Source organism: Cololabis saira, chromosome 20 (genome assembly GCF_033807715.1).
Source record: "Cololabis saira isolate AMF1-May2022 chromosome 20, fColSai1.1, whole genome shotgun sequence".
Lineage (NCBI taxonomy): Eukaryota > Metazoa > Chordata > Actinopteri > Beloniformes > Belonidae > Cololabis > Cololabis saira.
This window is the reverse complement of record NC_084606.1, coordinates 11,165,940-11,183,586: the sequence shown is the minus strand read 5'-3', so window position 1 is coordinate 11,183,586 and position 17,647 is coordinate 11,165,940. Positions and strand designations below refer to the sequence as shown.

At 41.1% G+C, this 17,647-nt stretch overlaps 1 protein-coding gene across 3 annotated transcripts; it reads left to right on the top strand.

Annotated features, from left to right (window-relative positions):
- The first annotated feature begins 4,820 nt into the window (after nucleotides 1-4,820).
- On the top strand, nucleotides 4,821-15,440 carry ift46 (intraflagellar transport 46 homolog (Chlamydomonas)). Of its 3 annotated transcripts, none has more exons than XM_061710694.1 (6): nucleotides 4,821-4,910; nucleotides 5,035-5,265; nucleotides 7,521-7,837; nucleotides 10,035-10,128; nucleotides 12,462-12,593; nucleotides 14,351-15,440. In XM_061710694.1, exons 2-6 carry the CDS (start codon nucleotides 5,137-5,139, stop codon nucleotides 14,702-14,704), a joined length of 1,026 nt encoding a protein of 341 aa, XP_061566678.1. In that variant the 5' UTR covers nucleotides 4,821-4,910; nucleotides 5,035-5,136; the 3' UTR covers nucleotides 14,705-15,440. The 3 variants fall into 3 exon arrangements, with proteins under 3 accessions (XP_061566678.1, XP_061566679.1, XP_061566677.1); XM_061710695.1 differs by having other exon boundaries at nucleotides 4,832-4,910; nucleotides 5,038-5,265; XM_061710693.1 differs by having other exon boundaries at nucleotides 4,843-5,265.
- The last annotated feature ends 2,207 nt before the right edge of the window (nucleotides 15,441-17,647 follow it).

Here is a 17,647-nt window from a genome sequence, read left to right as displayed (position 1 = left end):
CATTACCTGATACAAAATGGGAACCGCAAATCCACATTTCGGTGCCTGGAATCCAGTTGTTTCTGCGAATTGCAGCGATCCATTTGTCTATCTTTAAAGGCTGAATTATGGTTCTGCGTCAAATCGACGCCGTGCCTACGCCGTCACCGTGACGCCGTCGTGAACCCTTCGGACTTCTCCATCACTCCATTTCGCCGCGGTGCAGTACCCCCCGTGACCGCTAATTCGCGATGTTTTCAGTGAATCAAAGAGAAAACTATTGTGCAAAAAACAAAAACAAAAAAAAATCACACATACACGAAGAAAAGAGCGCTGAAAGTTCACGACTGCTTCAATCCGGAAACCGGAAATGCGTTGCTACCAAGCGAACCAATCAAAGCCCTCTCGGTCTGCGTTTGGTCTGCGTCAACGCGTACCACACGCCATAGGCACGGCGTCGTTTTGACGTATTTTTCGGCAGTTTTTAAAACAATAACTCCGATTTCTTGCTAAATCTATGAGTACAGTCGATCGCACAACAGCTCTTTCCCATTTTAGATGTTTTGGAGTTGCCCAAACTGAAAGTTTACGCTGCCACTCAGTCTTTCTGACACTCAGTGGGCGTAACTCGCTGTGAAGTCGCATCTGTGACGTCATGCACATTCCCTCTATTTACAATTATATAGCAGTGAAACGTAGCCTCTGTGAGTCTCCTTTCACCTATATACCAGCTCCTACATCGTGTTGATAGGAGAGTGAAACCAGAGTTATGAGAACTAATTTACGCCATATGTTTTTCTGCTTGTTGCCATCACGTTTGTTGCAGGAAGAAAGGGAAAGAAACGGGCCGTTCTCATTAAAGTCGTCGCAAACACGAGAGGAAAAAAAGACAAAAAGAAAAAAGCTGCAGATGACACCGCCTTTTTCATTTGTAGAAAAATGCAACACGTCAACCAAACGGTAAATAATCTGGCAACGCACAGCATTTGGTTTCTGAGAAAGAGTCGAAAGTTGACAGTGAAGGTGAGTGTGGAGACGCTGCCCCCAGGTGGATGAAAGGAGGAAAGACACCTGGAGGTGTCAGCACTTTGATATCAACCTCTGTCTGGTGATGGACAGGAAATATCTTTCTTGTGGCACAAATTGTAAAGACTCCAGGGCCTAAATTAGCAGAAAAATATCTCCAATGAAGCACTGAAAAGGAAATGAAAAGGGGGTGAAAAGAAGTGGGATTGAAAAACACATTTGTCCACATCAACAAAACCTTGCTGTAAGGTTCCTCTGGAGGAGGGTGGGGTCTCCGATTATGCTGCTGCCCTGCAAAGCTTTCATGAACGAGGCCGATGCTGGCGGCTTGAACTGAAGCTACACATGAAATATTTGCCAAAGTTCATAAAAAGTTCCCAAAACAGAATAATCTACCGAGATGCGAGTTAAAGAGGAGCTTCACAGATCGGTGTCCCTGGTCCTGGAACATTAACAAATTAGTAACAGCAATGATAATCATGTTTTTTTTAAACCTCTTGATTACTGGAACGGGCACAAACATGCAGAAACGAGCGCAGGTTCAGTGTTAGTCGACTTCCTGAGGATATAATCACCTCTGAGGTCCAACCCTCCACCTGGACACCACAGGAGACGTGACAGAACCTTCCTGGCTGCGAGTTTTCTTCATCTTCACTCACAAACTGAATCGAGACTCGGTCTGTAAATGGACATAATGCGCTGGACTTCCTTAATATGTGTTTGGTTATTTATTTATTTATTTGCTGCCTCTGTAAAGTTCACCGAATACTTTAAATCCAGGTCTAGATCATGTTTAGTCCGTTTGAACATCCACCTACGGTTGTCATGGTGACCACAGCTCGAGCTTTCTTTCTCACAAGTTGAGGTTTTATTCACTTTGAGTCTTTTACATTAACATTTTGCACCGCTTCATGTTTAATTGGTTTGTGTTTGAAAACCTTCAAATGAAATCCTCTGAGCTTTATTCTACAAGATAAATGAGTAAATCAGCCGTTTACTGTCTTTACTTCTGACGATCTTCTGTGTGCGTTACCTCATCTTTACTTTCATCAGCCTGCAGGAACATTTTACAGACACAATCTAATTCAACATGATGATTATTGTTACGTATTGTCAAAAATATGAAGGTGTGGACTTTAAACCACTTTTATTTATATAGTATCTTATTCCAGGACAAATTGTCTGGAGGCACGTTTCAGAGATCCAGAACCTGACCCCCCAGGGATGCTGTCTTGGCTCATTTCCTGGTCGAACCGTCCATCAATAGCCAAAGTATCTCTCTCTAACATCATTTCAGTTTTTGAGATCATGTACAGTAAGATGAATTGAAGCTGGGAAGGTAATTTCATTTATTTAAGTGTTATTATATTGTTACCGTCTCATTCGTTGTTTTGCAGTCACCTTGAGTTCAAACGTGTTTCTGAAGAGTTCTGGATACGATTTTCCACAACAGCTTTTTTTTTTTTTTTTTTTTTTTTTACTTTGCCTGCATATATATTAATGATTAATACCATGTTGGTAAAAACCTGAGGTATATATATATATATATGCATTTTTAATATATCATATATATTTATTTTATTAATATATATATATTTATATATTTTATAACTTTTTTTTATATATATACACACTTCAATCAAATGTTTAAAAGGCAGGAAGGATTTTTCATTAGTTAACCCTTTCATGCCTGAAATATGACGTGCCACAGATCTTTAATAAGTAAGTTACATTTATTATTTCTTTTGTACACCACTAGTTTTTTTTTTCTTTGAGAGCTTCTTGGACATTTTGGACAATAAATCAGATACGTTGACATACATAGACTCCTGCTGTTGGAGCGAGGGACGCGACGGCCAGCGACTTCTGGTGTCACCAACGTGGGGATTGTTGCTGGAACCACAAGACCGGTGTTTTAACTTAACCCTTTACTGGGCAGGTAACCATGGTAACCATATATGGTAACTGTAGACTTATACTAAAATTATTACTAGTAATTGTTATCAGAGAAAAAAGAAGGAAAGGCAAGAAAAAAGCATCTCCTTAAATATTCTCCAAAAGATCTAATTAACTGCCTTTAAATGGTTGATGGAAACTGTTTGGGTGTCAAGTCCATGTCAGTTTTGTTTGTGTTTAGTTAGGGTAGGGTGTTTGAGCTTCTGATTTGGGAGTATTTCCTGCTACGGCTAATGGTACTGGTTATTTTATTTATTTTCTTTGATTATTTCTTCAATCTCACACAATTCCTTGAAAACAGCTGGAACCAGAATCTATTCATTTCACTGTTACTATTAATCGTGTCAGTTATAACTACTGTTTAGGAGTTAAGCCTTTCCGTTCCCCTCACTCCTCATTGGACCACCAATAGGAAAAGCATCCATCCATCCATCCATCCATCCATCCATCCATCCATCCATCCATCCATCCATCCATCCATCCATCCATCCATCCGTCCATCCATCCATCCGTCCATCCATCCGTCCATCCATCCATCCGTCCATCCATCCGTCCGTCCATCCATCCATCCACTTATTAAGAAGGCTTTTGCCTGGATTGAAATCTGAACTCTTGCTGCTTTTCTTTTTATGAGCACTTCTCGCAGTTTATTTTGACGTGCGATTTGGGTGGCAGTCGTGTTGGAAATGTGAAATTTCTTTTCATTTTCAGCTATTGGTATTGGTATTGTTAGGACATGGAAGGTTGGTGAAAGTATATTTATATCTGCAGATATTTGTGTCCTTGTCCAACATCCCTGGCTCACTGGGAAGCAGTAGAAAAGTATATGTAGTTGTGAGTAGGTTTACTGGGGTCTTTTAATATTAATCTTATTATTATTATTATTATTATTAATAATAATAATAATAATAATAATAATAATAATAATAATAATAATAGTTGTTGTTGTACTTTACTATACACAACTCTGTTTTTACATTGTTCCTGCAAGAGAATAGATAATTGTTATAAATATTCTCAGTACTGGAGTTGAGGGGGGGATGAGGAGGGATGGCATCCCCCCTGAAATAAAAACGGTCCAAATCATCCCCCCTTTAAAACTGTCACCCCCCCTTTCCATCCCTTATGTCATTTCATCAATGAATGTGGTTTTACTGCTATTTCAAAATTTAGAGTCATCACCAGAAAAATAACACCAGAAAAATAACTTATTTGACCATTTTCACCTGTTTCAAGTAAATTTTCACTTGAAATAAGTAGAAAAATCTGCCAGTGGGACAAGATTTATCTTCTTATTACAAGCAAAAAAATCTTGTTCCACTGGCAAATTTTTCCCTTATTTCAAGTGAAAATCTACTTGAAACAGGTGAAAATTGTTGTTTTTTCCAGTGATGAGTCTTGTTTTAAGTGTAATGACATTTTTTTTACTAAAATGAGACATTTTAACTAGAAATAAGACAAATATTCTTGTTAAGATTTTGAGTTTTTGCAGTGATCCATTTTACTTATCCTGTGAAGGACAGAGTCATATTGATAAGTTCAGAAAACTGTTTTTTATTGTTGTGTTTTGATGTATTTGGTGTAAGCCCAGTGGATATTTAAAGCTTACAGAAGGCTGCATTTAACTGCTGCTATGTCATTCCTGCAGTATTTCTGCAGGTGTTTTGGTTAGTGCTATTATTTGTAATATATTATATTATTTGTAATCAGCACAAATGATCTGTCCCCATATGATAAAATCCACCATCCCCCCTGATTTTTCTTTACAACTCGAGTACTGAATAATCTTCTCTTTCTTGCTCCGGTGTATGAGTCTAATGGCATCTCTGATGAAACTACATTACCCATGGTGCCTTGCGGAGGTCGTTGCTGGGATACGTCTATCGCGCGTCTCTTCTCACAAACACCATTTTGACGAAGATAAACGCGTCTTTTAATCAATTTCGAGAGTGAGTTAGATGTTTAAAACGTATATCAACGATAAATATACTCTACAAGCGTGTTTTATCTTCCACCTGCCGTGTGTTTAAAGTTTCTGACGGCTTTAGTTCACCGTTGTTTTTAACTTGTTAGCAGCTAGGTGGCTAGGTGGCTACACCGGGGAGGTGAACGTCGCTGTGACCCGCGGACCGACGTCGCTGCACGGGCGGATCGAGGACTGGGGGTCGGGGATCCATGGAGCGGCCGGACCGGGGCAGAGGCCGCCGGCTGCTGAAGAACCAGCCGTTCGACGAGAGCGTGGAGGTGGCGGACGGGGAGGAGGTGGCCAGCGTGTGCAGCCCCACTCCCGGCGGCCAGCAGCAGGTACCGTCCTCCCGTCAATAATAATAATAATAATCTAGATTCAGATGATTAGATTAGATTCAACTTTATTGTCATTGCACATGTCAAAAGTACAGGGCAACGAAATGCATCTAACCAAGTAAGTGCTTATGCAGTGAAATAAATACAATATACAGTATATACATATATATATATATATATATATATATATATATATATATATATATATATATATATATATATATATATATATATATATATATATACAGTTTTTTGTTTTATAAGTATGATATTACATTTTATGTTAACTATAGGTGGAGGCACCTGATAAAACTCTTTGAGGTTTCGCCTCTTCCTGCACTTTAATTTGTAAAGTTGGTACTTTTATTTGTGTAATGTTTAACTGTGCAAATAAATCAATCTAAATCTTAATCTAAAATATATAGATATTAGGGCTGGGCGATATGGACCAAAAGTCATATCTCGATATTTTCTAGCTGAATGGCGATACTCGATATATATCGATATTTTTTCTGTGCCATAATTGGGGTTTCCCCCAAAGAATTATAGCATAGCATCTCTGTTAGCTTCATTTTTTTCTGAGGCAAACCTTTAAAAAAACAGTCAGTTTTAATACAAAGCCTCGTGCCAAATGTCACACAGGTTCATTTATTAACAGAGGTCTGCACAATATCAAAATGTATAAAACAAATGAAATAAAAATAAACTGCCTGCATATATAGAATACAAATGCTTCTTGAATAAAATAAAACAAATATCCCTTTCCTTCATAACAATTAAATTAAAATACACTGTGCAATTAATACAATGTAGACAGTAACAGGCAGACTTTTCCACTGAGGTTGACAGTTGTGCAAATAACAAAACATTTGTTCAAATCTCAAATAAAACATGTAAACAGATATTGCATCTCTTTGAGCAAATCTTAAATCAATACAACAAGTCAACTACTGTACATTTTACAGATTTTGTGCCAGGAAAACTAACCTGTCAACATTGTCAGTTTTCAACACACAAAGGTACTTTTTTGCCAGCGCGAGGGGTCAGCATTGATGTACAGTCAATTTGTCACAAAATAAGCTATATTGATATAAATGATATTGTCTCGTACCATATCAAGTTTGAAAATATATCTATATATTAGGAATGGGTGATATTTTACAGTTCACGATAAACCGTCAGAAAAATTCCCCACGGTAAGAATTTGTCATCTTGGTAAAAACGATAAATTCCTGTTGATGATGTTTTTATGGAAGGAAGGAAGGAAGGAAGGAAGGAAGGAAGGAAGGAAGGAAGGAAGGAAGGAAGGAAGGAAGGAAGGAAGGAAGGAAGGAAGGAAGGAAGGAAGGAAGGAAGGAAGGAAGGAAGGAAGGAAGGAAGGAAGGAAGGAAGGAAGGAAGGAAGGAAGGAAGGAAGGAAGGAAGGAAGGAAGGAAGGAAGGAAGGAAGGAAGAAAGAAAGAAAGAAAGAAATGAGCCTAATAGAAAGAAAGAAATGAGCCAGAAAGAAAGAAAGAAATGAGCCTGAAAGTAAGAAAGATTACTTCCCATTGGTGTAGTTTAGTAGCATTTAGTATCTTTTAGAGCAGTGTTTTGGCTCCAAAGACTGAATGTGGTGATAGATTTATAGTTACAAAGGTGGAGTTGAATTGGTATTTTTTTTATCATAATTTTTATTGTTATCGGGATAAATGGCAGAAATTATCGTGATACATTTTTTAGTCCATACCGCCCATCCCTACTATATATATTAAAATCTCGATATATCGCCCAGCCCTGCTCAGACGTCTGACTGGCCACGCCCCTTGACCAATCAGTGGCCTTTAGTGTGATGACGTCAGATGCAGTTTCAGGGCTTAGAACCTTGGCAGAGTACTGTAGTTACAGAAAAAGTATCTACTCGGCACGGTTGGACCCCTAGTGGAAAACACCAAACCAAGTGGATGCGAGCCGAGCCGGGCTGAGTAGGTACTAGTGGAAAAGCGCCAAAAGAGAACACTAGACACAGAGAACACCAGATCCAGGTCTGATGGAGGTTCTGTCGGAGGTCCCATCTCACTAATCACATCTGTATCTGATTAAAGGAACACGTGGAAGTGGCCCAGATTTTACCTGAGCAGATCAGATTCCTCATGTGTTTTGCTGAAAAATCTCATCTGCACATTTTTAAACCTTCCTTGGTTTCTAAATGGAAATGTTCAAATTGAGTTTCTGAATTTCAGGAGAGAGCTCAGTTTTTTTTTCTTTTGGTTATCAGTCTGAATCCAGCAGGAGCCGGAGGAATCGCAGCCTCATGTCCAGCAACAGCGACGAGTTTGACGAGGACCCCAAACCTCAGAGGCCCAAAGAGCTGGGCGGCGTGCAACCAGGAGGCAGTCCTGAGGACGAGGAGGACGAGGAGGAGGAAGAGGAGGAGGAGGAGGAGGAAGAAGAGGAGGAGGAGGACTCTGATGAGGATGATTCAGACGATGACGGCGAGCCGACAGCGGCTCCAGAGGGAGCGTACGATCCTGCAGACTACGCCAACCTGCCCGTCACCACGGAGATCAAAGACCTGTTCCAGTACATCACACGGTGAGTTCTCCGTCAGTGTGGGGAATTCAGTTTTCAAAAAGGTATGTGGATTTTTCTCTTATTGTAATTTTCAGAAACTTTCAGCGCTCTCACTCGCTGTCAGCCGCCGTCGTCGCTGAAGCCTGATACAAACCTACCACACACCGTTTAAATGTTTGCACAAGATTACACAGGAGGAGCTGCTACCAACACTTACTGTATTTTCCGCACTATAAGGATAAGTTATAATCCTTAATTTTTCTCAAAAATTGATAGTGCATCCTATAATCAGGTGCTCCTTATTCAATTCAATTCAATTTTATTTATATAGCGTCTATAACAGGGGTCGGCAACCCGCGGCTCTAGAGCCGCATGCGGCTCTTTAGCGCCGCCCTAGTGGGTCCTGGAGCTTTTGCAAAAATATTTGACTTTTTTTTCTTCCTTTTTTTCTTCTTTTTTTTCTTTTTTTCCCCTCTCTTTTTTCCTTTTTCCTTTCCTTTTTAATCTCGACATTTCGACTTTTTTCTCGAGATTGTTCTTCAACATTAATCTCAGCATTTCGACTTTTTCCTCGACATTTCGACTTTTTTCTCGACATTTCAACTTTTTTCTCGATATTTCAACTTTTTTCTCGACATTTCAACTTTTTTCTCGACATTTCGCCTTTCGCCATTTGCCTTCATTTTAAGGCTTATACATACAAGACTTTTGATTTTTTGCAGCTCCAGACATATTTGTTTTTTGTGTGTTTGGTCCAATACGGCTCTTTCAACATTTTGGGTTGCCGACCCCTGCTCTATAACAGAAGTTGTCTCTAGGCGCTTTCCAGAGACGCAGAACATGACCCCCGAGCAATTATTACATAAACATTATTATTATTATTATTATAATCATTATTATTATATTGTGGCAGACACAATTACAGACCTCGCACCATCAGGATTGTAGGGAAGGGGTCGTGGTCACGGGGAGATTTATGGTTGCTTAGTTACGCATCTTCTCTGTCAGTTGTTATTCCGTTGTCTGGAATAAAGGCTTGTTGACCAACCTCTGGAGTCGTGCTTCATCCTGTCACAATATTATTATTATTATTATTATTATTATTATTATTATTATTATTATTATTATTATTATTATTATTATATAATTATAATATTAATTATGTATGAATGTTGTTGAGCTTACTGACCTGGAACCAGTTTTATGTGGAAGACTGAGCTCAAATCCACACTTTATTTTGATTGAATCTGCAGTAGGACATGCAATTTTTAAATACCCGATTTTGATTTTAATCAACTTATCTTCTGTTAAAGAAAAAAAGTTAAAAATTATCAACTGAAGATTACTTGAAATATTGAAATAAATGAAGTCCAATCTTAACTTAGTTTATTCTACAATCCAAAATAATGACATATAAATTAGCTGTTAAGCATAATAGGGCTGCAACTAACGACTATTTTCATAGTCGACTAGTCACCAACTATTGAAACGATTAGTCGACTAATCGGATAATTAGTAATTTAAAAAAAATGTAGTATGAGGTTGCTTTAATTATGTGGCAAATGATAATAAACACAAGAAAGATGGTACTAGAGCCCTGATATAGCGGGACTGTTTCCTTCATCCTGCTCTCGCCCGCATCCGCACCCGCTGAGAATTCATGCTGCACAATAATAGAGATGCATTGATTTAGTGTCCTCTCCCGTCCTGCAAGAGAAATGTCCAGACAAATCTATCTGATTTAATGTTAACATGATCATTGTGGAGCTTGATGGATAATTGACAGTTCATAGGTCACCTGACTGAAAGTCAGATGCAAATCCATCATTGTCATCATCACACAAGCTTTTTCGCCTTTCGCGCATCAATTATGTGATTGAGGTTATAGTAACGAGAGTAGGCTGTGAGTGGCTCACAAAGTTAAAGAATGAAACGAAAATAGGCGAGTCCGTTTCGTTCAACACTTCGACGTGCTTTCTCTTCAAAAGCATTACTGACGTGCTCCCGTGATAACCAAGGTCTGCTTTGCAAACCTTGCAAGTCATCTTTTTATTCGCTGACATTTGCAAATGTTCAGGTCTTCTATCATATACGGTTGCATGTTTTCAGGACGTCATTGATCCAGGACGGATGGTGCTCAGCTCCGATCTGAAGGGTTCCTCATGAGTGATAAGAGGACTGACCTCAGCTCCGTTTCTGTCCTCTCGTTTCCTCTCAGATATTCTCCTCAGCCCATTGAGCTGGATCACCACTTGAAGCCGTTCATCCCAGACTTCATCCCGGCTGTGGGAGACATCGACGCGTTCCTCAAGGTACGAGAATGCCGAAGAAAATGAGGCAAGTCACTTTCTCACAGGTCTGGAGGTTCAGAGCTGGAGTCTGCTCTGAAACTTGGTCACTTTGCTTCAGTATGTTCAGACTTGACTCCCTGAGGCAGCGCGAATGCTGGGTCAAGTTTAGAACCTTCCTGAAATGAATAGAGGATAGGCATTGATGCACTTCCCCACTGGACCAGCCCCCTTACTCGCACTGAGTGGTAAAAACAGTTGCAACTAGTGGAGAAGACGGGATAACAGCCGATTATCAGCTTAAATTAAAGGCAGTTGGACTTGACAGTGACCCGTACAGTTACCCCAAGAACCAGTGGTCCATGGACATTAATATTTGACCACAAATCCAGTTTCCTGATATTTATATGTCATTAATTTCTACACTGGGGAAATACACGAAGCAAAGCTTAAAGGCTTACAAAAGTCTTGACGCTCAAGGCAGGATTTATTGTAGAAATTAAAGTAATGAGGACACCGAACTTTATGATTAGACCATTTAACGTTAGCTACCCAAAAAAAATACATTACGTGATACAAAATACAAAAGTCTTTCTGCCACTCAGTGGATGAAACCCGCTGTAAAGTCGCATCTGTGACGTCATGCGCATTCCCTCTAGTATAGGAATTGCATACACAGGAAGTACACAGCATTTCAGTGTCAAAAAAGGTCAGATTATCAGATTCTGAGCACATAATTGTAGTTTATTAGTAGGGGTGTAACGATACACTAATCTCACGATACGATACACGATATTGAGGTAACGATATGATACGATACTATAGCAGTATTTTTTTAACAACCTTGCATGAGGAACATATGACTGGAAAAAAATTGTCTTTTATTTGAAAGACACAAAATACAAAACAATACTGTGCGTTTGCCCTATTGTTACAGTTTGTAATGCTTTATAACTGTTTAAGTTTTAAAGAGAAAGCCAGGCCAACCATTTTCCACAAACTGAACTAAAAGTAAATGTCAGGTTTGCATTATGCATCTTCAGTTTCATACAAGTACAAATATTTTGCCACAAACTGAATAGTTTCTCTCATGTACGATTTGACTTTTTTCTTTTCCAGAAATTTAACAACTAAAATTAAATAAATAAATAAAAGTAAATAAATACATACAATTTTACATCATAAAAAAGATTGATTAATGCTCACCTTATAAGTGTAATCAGAATCAGAATCAGAATCAGAATCAGAATACTTTATTATCAATGTACCTGGGTACTGTGAGATTAGAGGTAGCATCACCTCTCCAGTGCAAGATAAAAGGATAAAGGAGATTTATTTTTGTTAAGAAGGTAATTTTGGTAATTCAGGGTTCATTATTTTATAAATATATTCTTTATATTCTGATGTAAATCAGGGACTATAATGACACTAGTCAGTTTATCTGTAGTGATTAGTATGTTTTAGATTGGGCGGAGTGATACGCCACAGTACGGCACTAGGTGCTGTGTTGATGTTCTAAAATCCTACACTGTTGAGGGACATTAAAGTACACTGGAACTCAGCAGAAGTTTCCCCGTGTTTATCCTACTCACCACCCCAAAAAGGTTTAATTTAATAAGGTAAGGCTTAACTCTACACCAGACTTACATAAGTAAAAGTTCAGAGCTCAAAACGGGACTAGTTTCTTCTGAGCGGAGGAAGATTTTGGTTCGCGGGTCGAGGCGTGGTCGGCACGCGCCGTCAGCTGCTCGTTACTAGTCAACACAATAGATTAATATTAATAACCCAATATCGCGATACACTTTGTCACCTCCACGACACGTATTGTGACGTTTTTGTATCACGAAATTTCGTGGCACGATGTATTGTTACACCCCTATTTATTAGTGGTTGACAGGTAGATATTTTAGATTTCTCGTAAATCTGTCTTAAAATGTAAGATACTGGACCTCGGTTGGACAGGTGGGACAGCGAGTGGCGGAACATTTCCCCGTATTTTTAAATCCAAAACTTGACAGGTATGGGGGAAGACATGCAGTAAAGGGCGGCAGGCCGGGCCTCGAACCTGTGCTGCCGACACGAGGGTGATAGTCTTTGTGAATGCTGCCCGGCTCAACCGACTGAGCTGTGGGTAGGACAGGGGGCCGGGGCCCCCGACGGTCTCGTCTAAGACTGGAATCAGTAGGAACTGGATCTAAACCAGAACTGGAACGTCCCTGTGAGAAAACAACATCCCTGAACTAGTATCTCTTGCTCGTTGGGGTGTCTCTAAAAAGGGCAGTAGTGGTGTAGAATCACGTCTGTTAGCTCTGCGAGTGACCCAAGTGTGTCTTCGTGTGAATGCGTGTGATGTTCAGGTACCAAGACCGGATGGGAAAGTAGATAATCTGGGCCTGCTGGTTCTGGATGAGCCCAGTGTGAAGCAGTCGGACCCCACGGTGCTGTCGCTGTGGCTGTCGGAGGAGAGCAAGCAGCACGGAGCCACAGAGGTACACACACACACACACACACACACACACTTACACACACACACCTGCACACCTGAATATACACACACACACACCTGCACACACACACTTGCATATACACACACACATGGTTCTCTGTAGTGTGTGTGTGACACACACACTACAGAGAACCATGGTCTCAGATCTGGAGGTGCTGATTTTCTCAGCACCTCCAACTAGGGATGGGAATTGATAAGATTTTTAGGATTCCAATTTCATTTTCAATTCTGCTTAATGATTCGGTTCTTTATCGATTCCCTTATCGATTTTTCATTTGGGGAAAAAAGGACAACAATGAGGCAAATGGCGCTAATATGATAAGGAGTGTTCGTTTGTTAACTAGTTACCTGCAGTATTATTAGCCAAGGACATGCTAACGTTGCTGCTAGGTTGAGCATTACTGACGTTGGTCCGGAGCTGATTGAAAACGTGACATTTTATTCGCTTCGACGATATAACCACTTGGCAGGTATTGCAAGTTTCCCAGTTGTCCTCTTTTTTTACTGAAATGTAACCAGACTTTTGAGCGTTTGTATTGCTTGGGCTGGCCTACGCACGTTGCTTAGCAACGTTTGTGCTGACGACGTCATTCATGGCCACCGGAATCGAAAAGGGAATCGTTTGCAAAATTTACAAACGATTCCAAGGAATTGAAACACTGGGGACCGGTTCTGAACAAGAACCGGTTCTCGACTCCCATCCCTACCTCCAACTCACATAATCCTGTCTGAACTGTTTCTAACGAGGTGAGGTACACTGAGCATTTCTATGTTTTTAAATGGTTTAATTAAATTAAAATGAATAGATACAAATAATAGTTTTCTTCCTTTCATCTGGTGGTGTCAGCCAGCAAGTGGTGGTTCTGGTGGACCTTCTGGTTCTAAGGAGTGATCTAGCAAGATCTAAGCATCAGTCTGGTTTTAAACTAATACTGTGGACTATTTTTGACTACAGTAATCCCTGTTTTTTTGCGGGGGTTTCGTTCCAAAAAGAACCCATGATAAGTGACATCCGTGAAGTAGCAACCTTTTTTTTCTTACAATTATTATACAAGGCTTCAAATTGCGGAGATCAGCCACGCCCCACCAGGACCCGATTAATTGGATTTGAACGGGAGAAAATGAAAAATTATTATGAAAGAAATACAATAAAAATACAATAAGTACAGTAGGACCAATTGTGACTCGCTCCCCTTCCCGTGGTGCAGGTGTGTTTTTTCGAGAGAAGAACATAGTTATTATCGTTGTTGTCGCCCTTTTTTCTTCTGGGCAAAAAGATTCTTATAAACCGACATGCCACCATCGATTATATTTGAGCGATTCATCAAAGGGTCCCGTTCTTCAGCTGCTGCTGAAGCTCATTGGCCATTATCAGCATTGTTGCTAAGTGACCAACGTTATTGACACAGGAAGTGAAGCGAGACGTGAAAGGGATAGCGAGGGATTACTGTACCACACAGAACTTGAAACGCACCTCATCGTATCTCCAGTCCTGGTCCGTCTGGTGTTCCGGGCCAGCTGCTGTGTGATTTTTTTTTTTTTTTTTTTTTTTAAAGATTTTTTTGTGGCTGTAGTGGCCCTTTATTCAAGTTGCAGATGACATGCAGCAGAGGTGCGCAGGCCAGGATTGGAACCTGCGACCGCTGCAGGAGGACTGTAGCCTCAGTATATGAGCCGCTTGCTTTACCCACTGTGCCACCGAGCGTCCCAGTGATGTCCGTGTGTCGTGTGTCCCTGCAGCTGACCAAGGTGACCAGCGTGGCCAGCCCCGGGTCCAACCCCCGCGCCGTGGCCAGCTGGGTGGAGAGCATCGGCGCGCTGCACCGCTCCAAGCCCGCGGCCAGCGTGCAGTACGGCCGGGCCATGCCCGACATCGACAGCCTGATGCAGGAGTGGCCGGCGGAGCTGGAGGAGCAGCTGGGCCGCCTGCAGCTGCCGCCGGCGCGGCTGCACTGCAGCCTGGAGACGTACGTGGACGTGGTGTGCAGCCTGCTGGACATCCCCGTGTACGGAAGCAGAGTGCAGGCGCTGCACCTGCTCTTCAGCCTCTACCTGGAGTTCAGGGACTCGGCGCACTTCACCAGCCGGCCGTAGCGGCTGGACACACACACACACACACACACACACACACACACACACACACACACACACACACTCATCCACTCATCCACTCATCCATCTACTCATCCATTTATCCATCTACCCACTCATCCATCCACTCATCCACTAATCCACACATTCATCCACTCATCCACTAATCCACACATCCATCCTTCCCTTCACTCTCTTTTCCTCTCTCTCTTCACATTCACAGACTCATTCTTCTACCTCTACCTCCATCCACACATCCACTAATCCACATATCTATCCATCCATCCATCCATCCGTCCATCCATCCATCCACTCATCCATCCATCCATCCACCCTTCACAGCGCCGCCCTCAGGACTGAAAATAATCTCAACACCGGTCCTTCTCCAGCAAATTTGGATCTTCTATAACTGAGAACATTGTTCTGATTTAGACGACTTCATCTTTGTGATTGTCGTCTTTATGTTCTGAAACTGTAAAGTGAAGCTAAGGCCGTTGTTCTAGCAACAACGTCCGTGCAGGTGAGAGCAGAGACCTTCTCTGCAGTTCCTGGTGTCTGAAGCCTCATGTTCTAACTTAACCTCACTTTCATTTGTTTATATATGTTTATATGAAATATAGGTATTTAATGCTACAACCATATAATTTCCCTTTGGCAGGTGATAAAGTATTCACTTCTGTCAGAACCTTGTACTTCAATAAAATAGATTTTTGTAAGTGATGTGCTGTTCCGTCTTCATCTTCACCACTATTTTAGTTCATTGGGAACTTTTTTGTGCTTTCAGGCTACTGTTCCCTAGGGAAGAGTATTAGGGCCACGCAGGAGAAAAAATATTTGAGAGGGGAAGATTGTTTTTTTTTTATTGTGCACTTCGAGAAAAAAGTCAATGTCGAGAAAAAAGTCGAAATTTCGAGATTAAAGTTGAAATACAATTTCGTGAATAAACTGTCTCCTCTGGCCCATCAAATCCAGTTAAGAGAGCGACTGACAGCTATGCAGCAGCAGCTGTAACTAACTAACTAACTAACTTACATCCTTGAAGTGAAACGTTAAGGGTACGTTTCTGAAGTTATGCAACTGCATATGTGTGATATGTGTTTTAAATCAATATCGTAAAGCCAATTGTACTTCAACATTATTCTCGATATTTTGACTTTTTTCTCGACATTTTGACTTTTTTCTCGAAGTGCATAATGAAAAAAAAATCTTCCTCCTCTAAAATATTTTTTATTTTTCTCCTGCCTGGCCCTAATACTCTTCCGTAGTTCCCTTAACTTTTGTCCTTTTTTGTTGTTTTTACCATTTAGAAGTTTTTCATACACTGGTCCATAACGGAAGAATTGTGCAGTCTCGTGGTTAGCTGTGGAAATCCCATCCTAGCATCACAGCATTCATGATTATAATGTTTACAAGCTTTGAGATGAGAAACTGGTTTTAATGGAAGTTGTCCTCTGATGACCGGCCTGACACCACTGAGTTTCAGTCTTCAAACTCCCAGCAGCCATTGCAGTGGGCCCCAGAGACTGGGTAAAGAAAACCGCACAAACCCACCCTTGGGGACCGGCCCGGGACCAGCCGGGAGTCATCAGTGGAGCCTGACAGAAGCCCCGCTCTGACGCAACCTTCCCCTCCAACACTCGAGGAGTCTGTTAGTACACCTCCCCTAACAAGCTTTAAACTGACCACTCTGGTGTCACTACCACCAAAAACTGGTGGATTTGTGCTGGACACAAGACTAGATACTAGAACTGGACTTGGAGCTGAACCGGTGTGACCCCTTCCATGAGTAACGTGGATTCACACCAAAAGCGTCACGGGCGGCACAGGCGTCCGGCTGCCATTCATTGTATATGAAAGCTCGCTGCAAGAGGAGACGTCCAGCGTCAATTTAAAGTTGAGAGAATCTCAACTTTATGCAAATGAGCAGCAGCGACGCCGAGGCAGCGTCCAATCACAGACCGGGATTCCCAAAGCAAGAAGCCTCAATGCAGATTGTACTTTCATGTACACACAAACATACACTCATTCACATGCATACATGAGCGTAGCTGTGCACTAACTAACTTATTTTATCAGGAATTAATATATTTCATCCAGCAAACTGACATTTTTGCTGATTTGACTGCCGTTTTTACCTGAACTAAATGTTTTTACCTGAACTCCTCAGGTGAAAAACATAACTAATGGTTGAGGAGCTGGATGGTCTGAACTATTTTATTTGCTACATCAATCCAATGCAAAATAATAATTAAAAAAACTGTGCTTATTAATCACAAAACACAGTTTAAACAATATGACCAAATCCTCTCCGGCCCGGTGTGTCAGTGATCACTGCAGACAGACTGCAGCTTCACCGGGACCAACGGCTCCGATGGTTGGTGTTCATCCGTGGACCGACCTTGTTAAGGAGCATCAAACTCACTCTTATCTACGCGGAAATAACACCAAAATATAGAGAAGGCTTCCCAAAGTGTGATCCATGGTGAAAGAGGAAACTGAAGATGTGCTTTCGGTGTGAATCCACGGGCCCCAAAAGTTCTCTTCTTGTAATTCAGGACTTGAAGTCTAATTCTACTAATAATTGTAGATTTAAACCACTTCAACTGATGTAAAGTATGTAAATCTAACTGTGGAGACCAAAACTGTTCAACCAGACTGTAAAAATGTTTATTTCTGCTGTAAAGTTGAACCTTTTAACCTGCAGATCCAGAACTGCACGTCTGGATCATAGACTATAAAACAATGTACAAAACATTTGGTCACGTGACCCGCAGGTTTCTGAAGACCACTTTTGAAGGCCGTTTTTCTTGATGGGGGGTGCAGCCATGTTGCTTTGGAAGACAACGCGTCGCGGACACGCCCACAAGATGTCAAGCAAAGGTAGCTTTGGTCCCGTCTCTTTCAGCCAAACCCAACTCAAATACCGGCAGACCTTTACAACAAGAT

Bases quoted from the DNA above. Each gene is read 5' to 3' on its own strand.
- ift46 (XM_061710694.1), top strand. From the start codon at position 5,137: ATGGAGCGGCCGGACCGGGGCAGAGGCCGCCGGCTGCTGAAGAACCAG. The intron at 7,838-10,034 runs GTGAGTTCTCCG...GTTTCCTCTCAG, and splicing joins CTGTTCCAGTACATCACACG to ATATTCTCCTCAGCCCATTG. The intron at 10,129-12,461 runs GTACGAGAATGC...TGTGATGTTCAG, and splicing joins ACATCGACGCGTTCCTCAAG to GTACCAAGACCGGATGGGAA.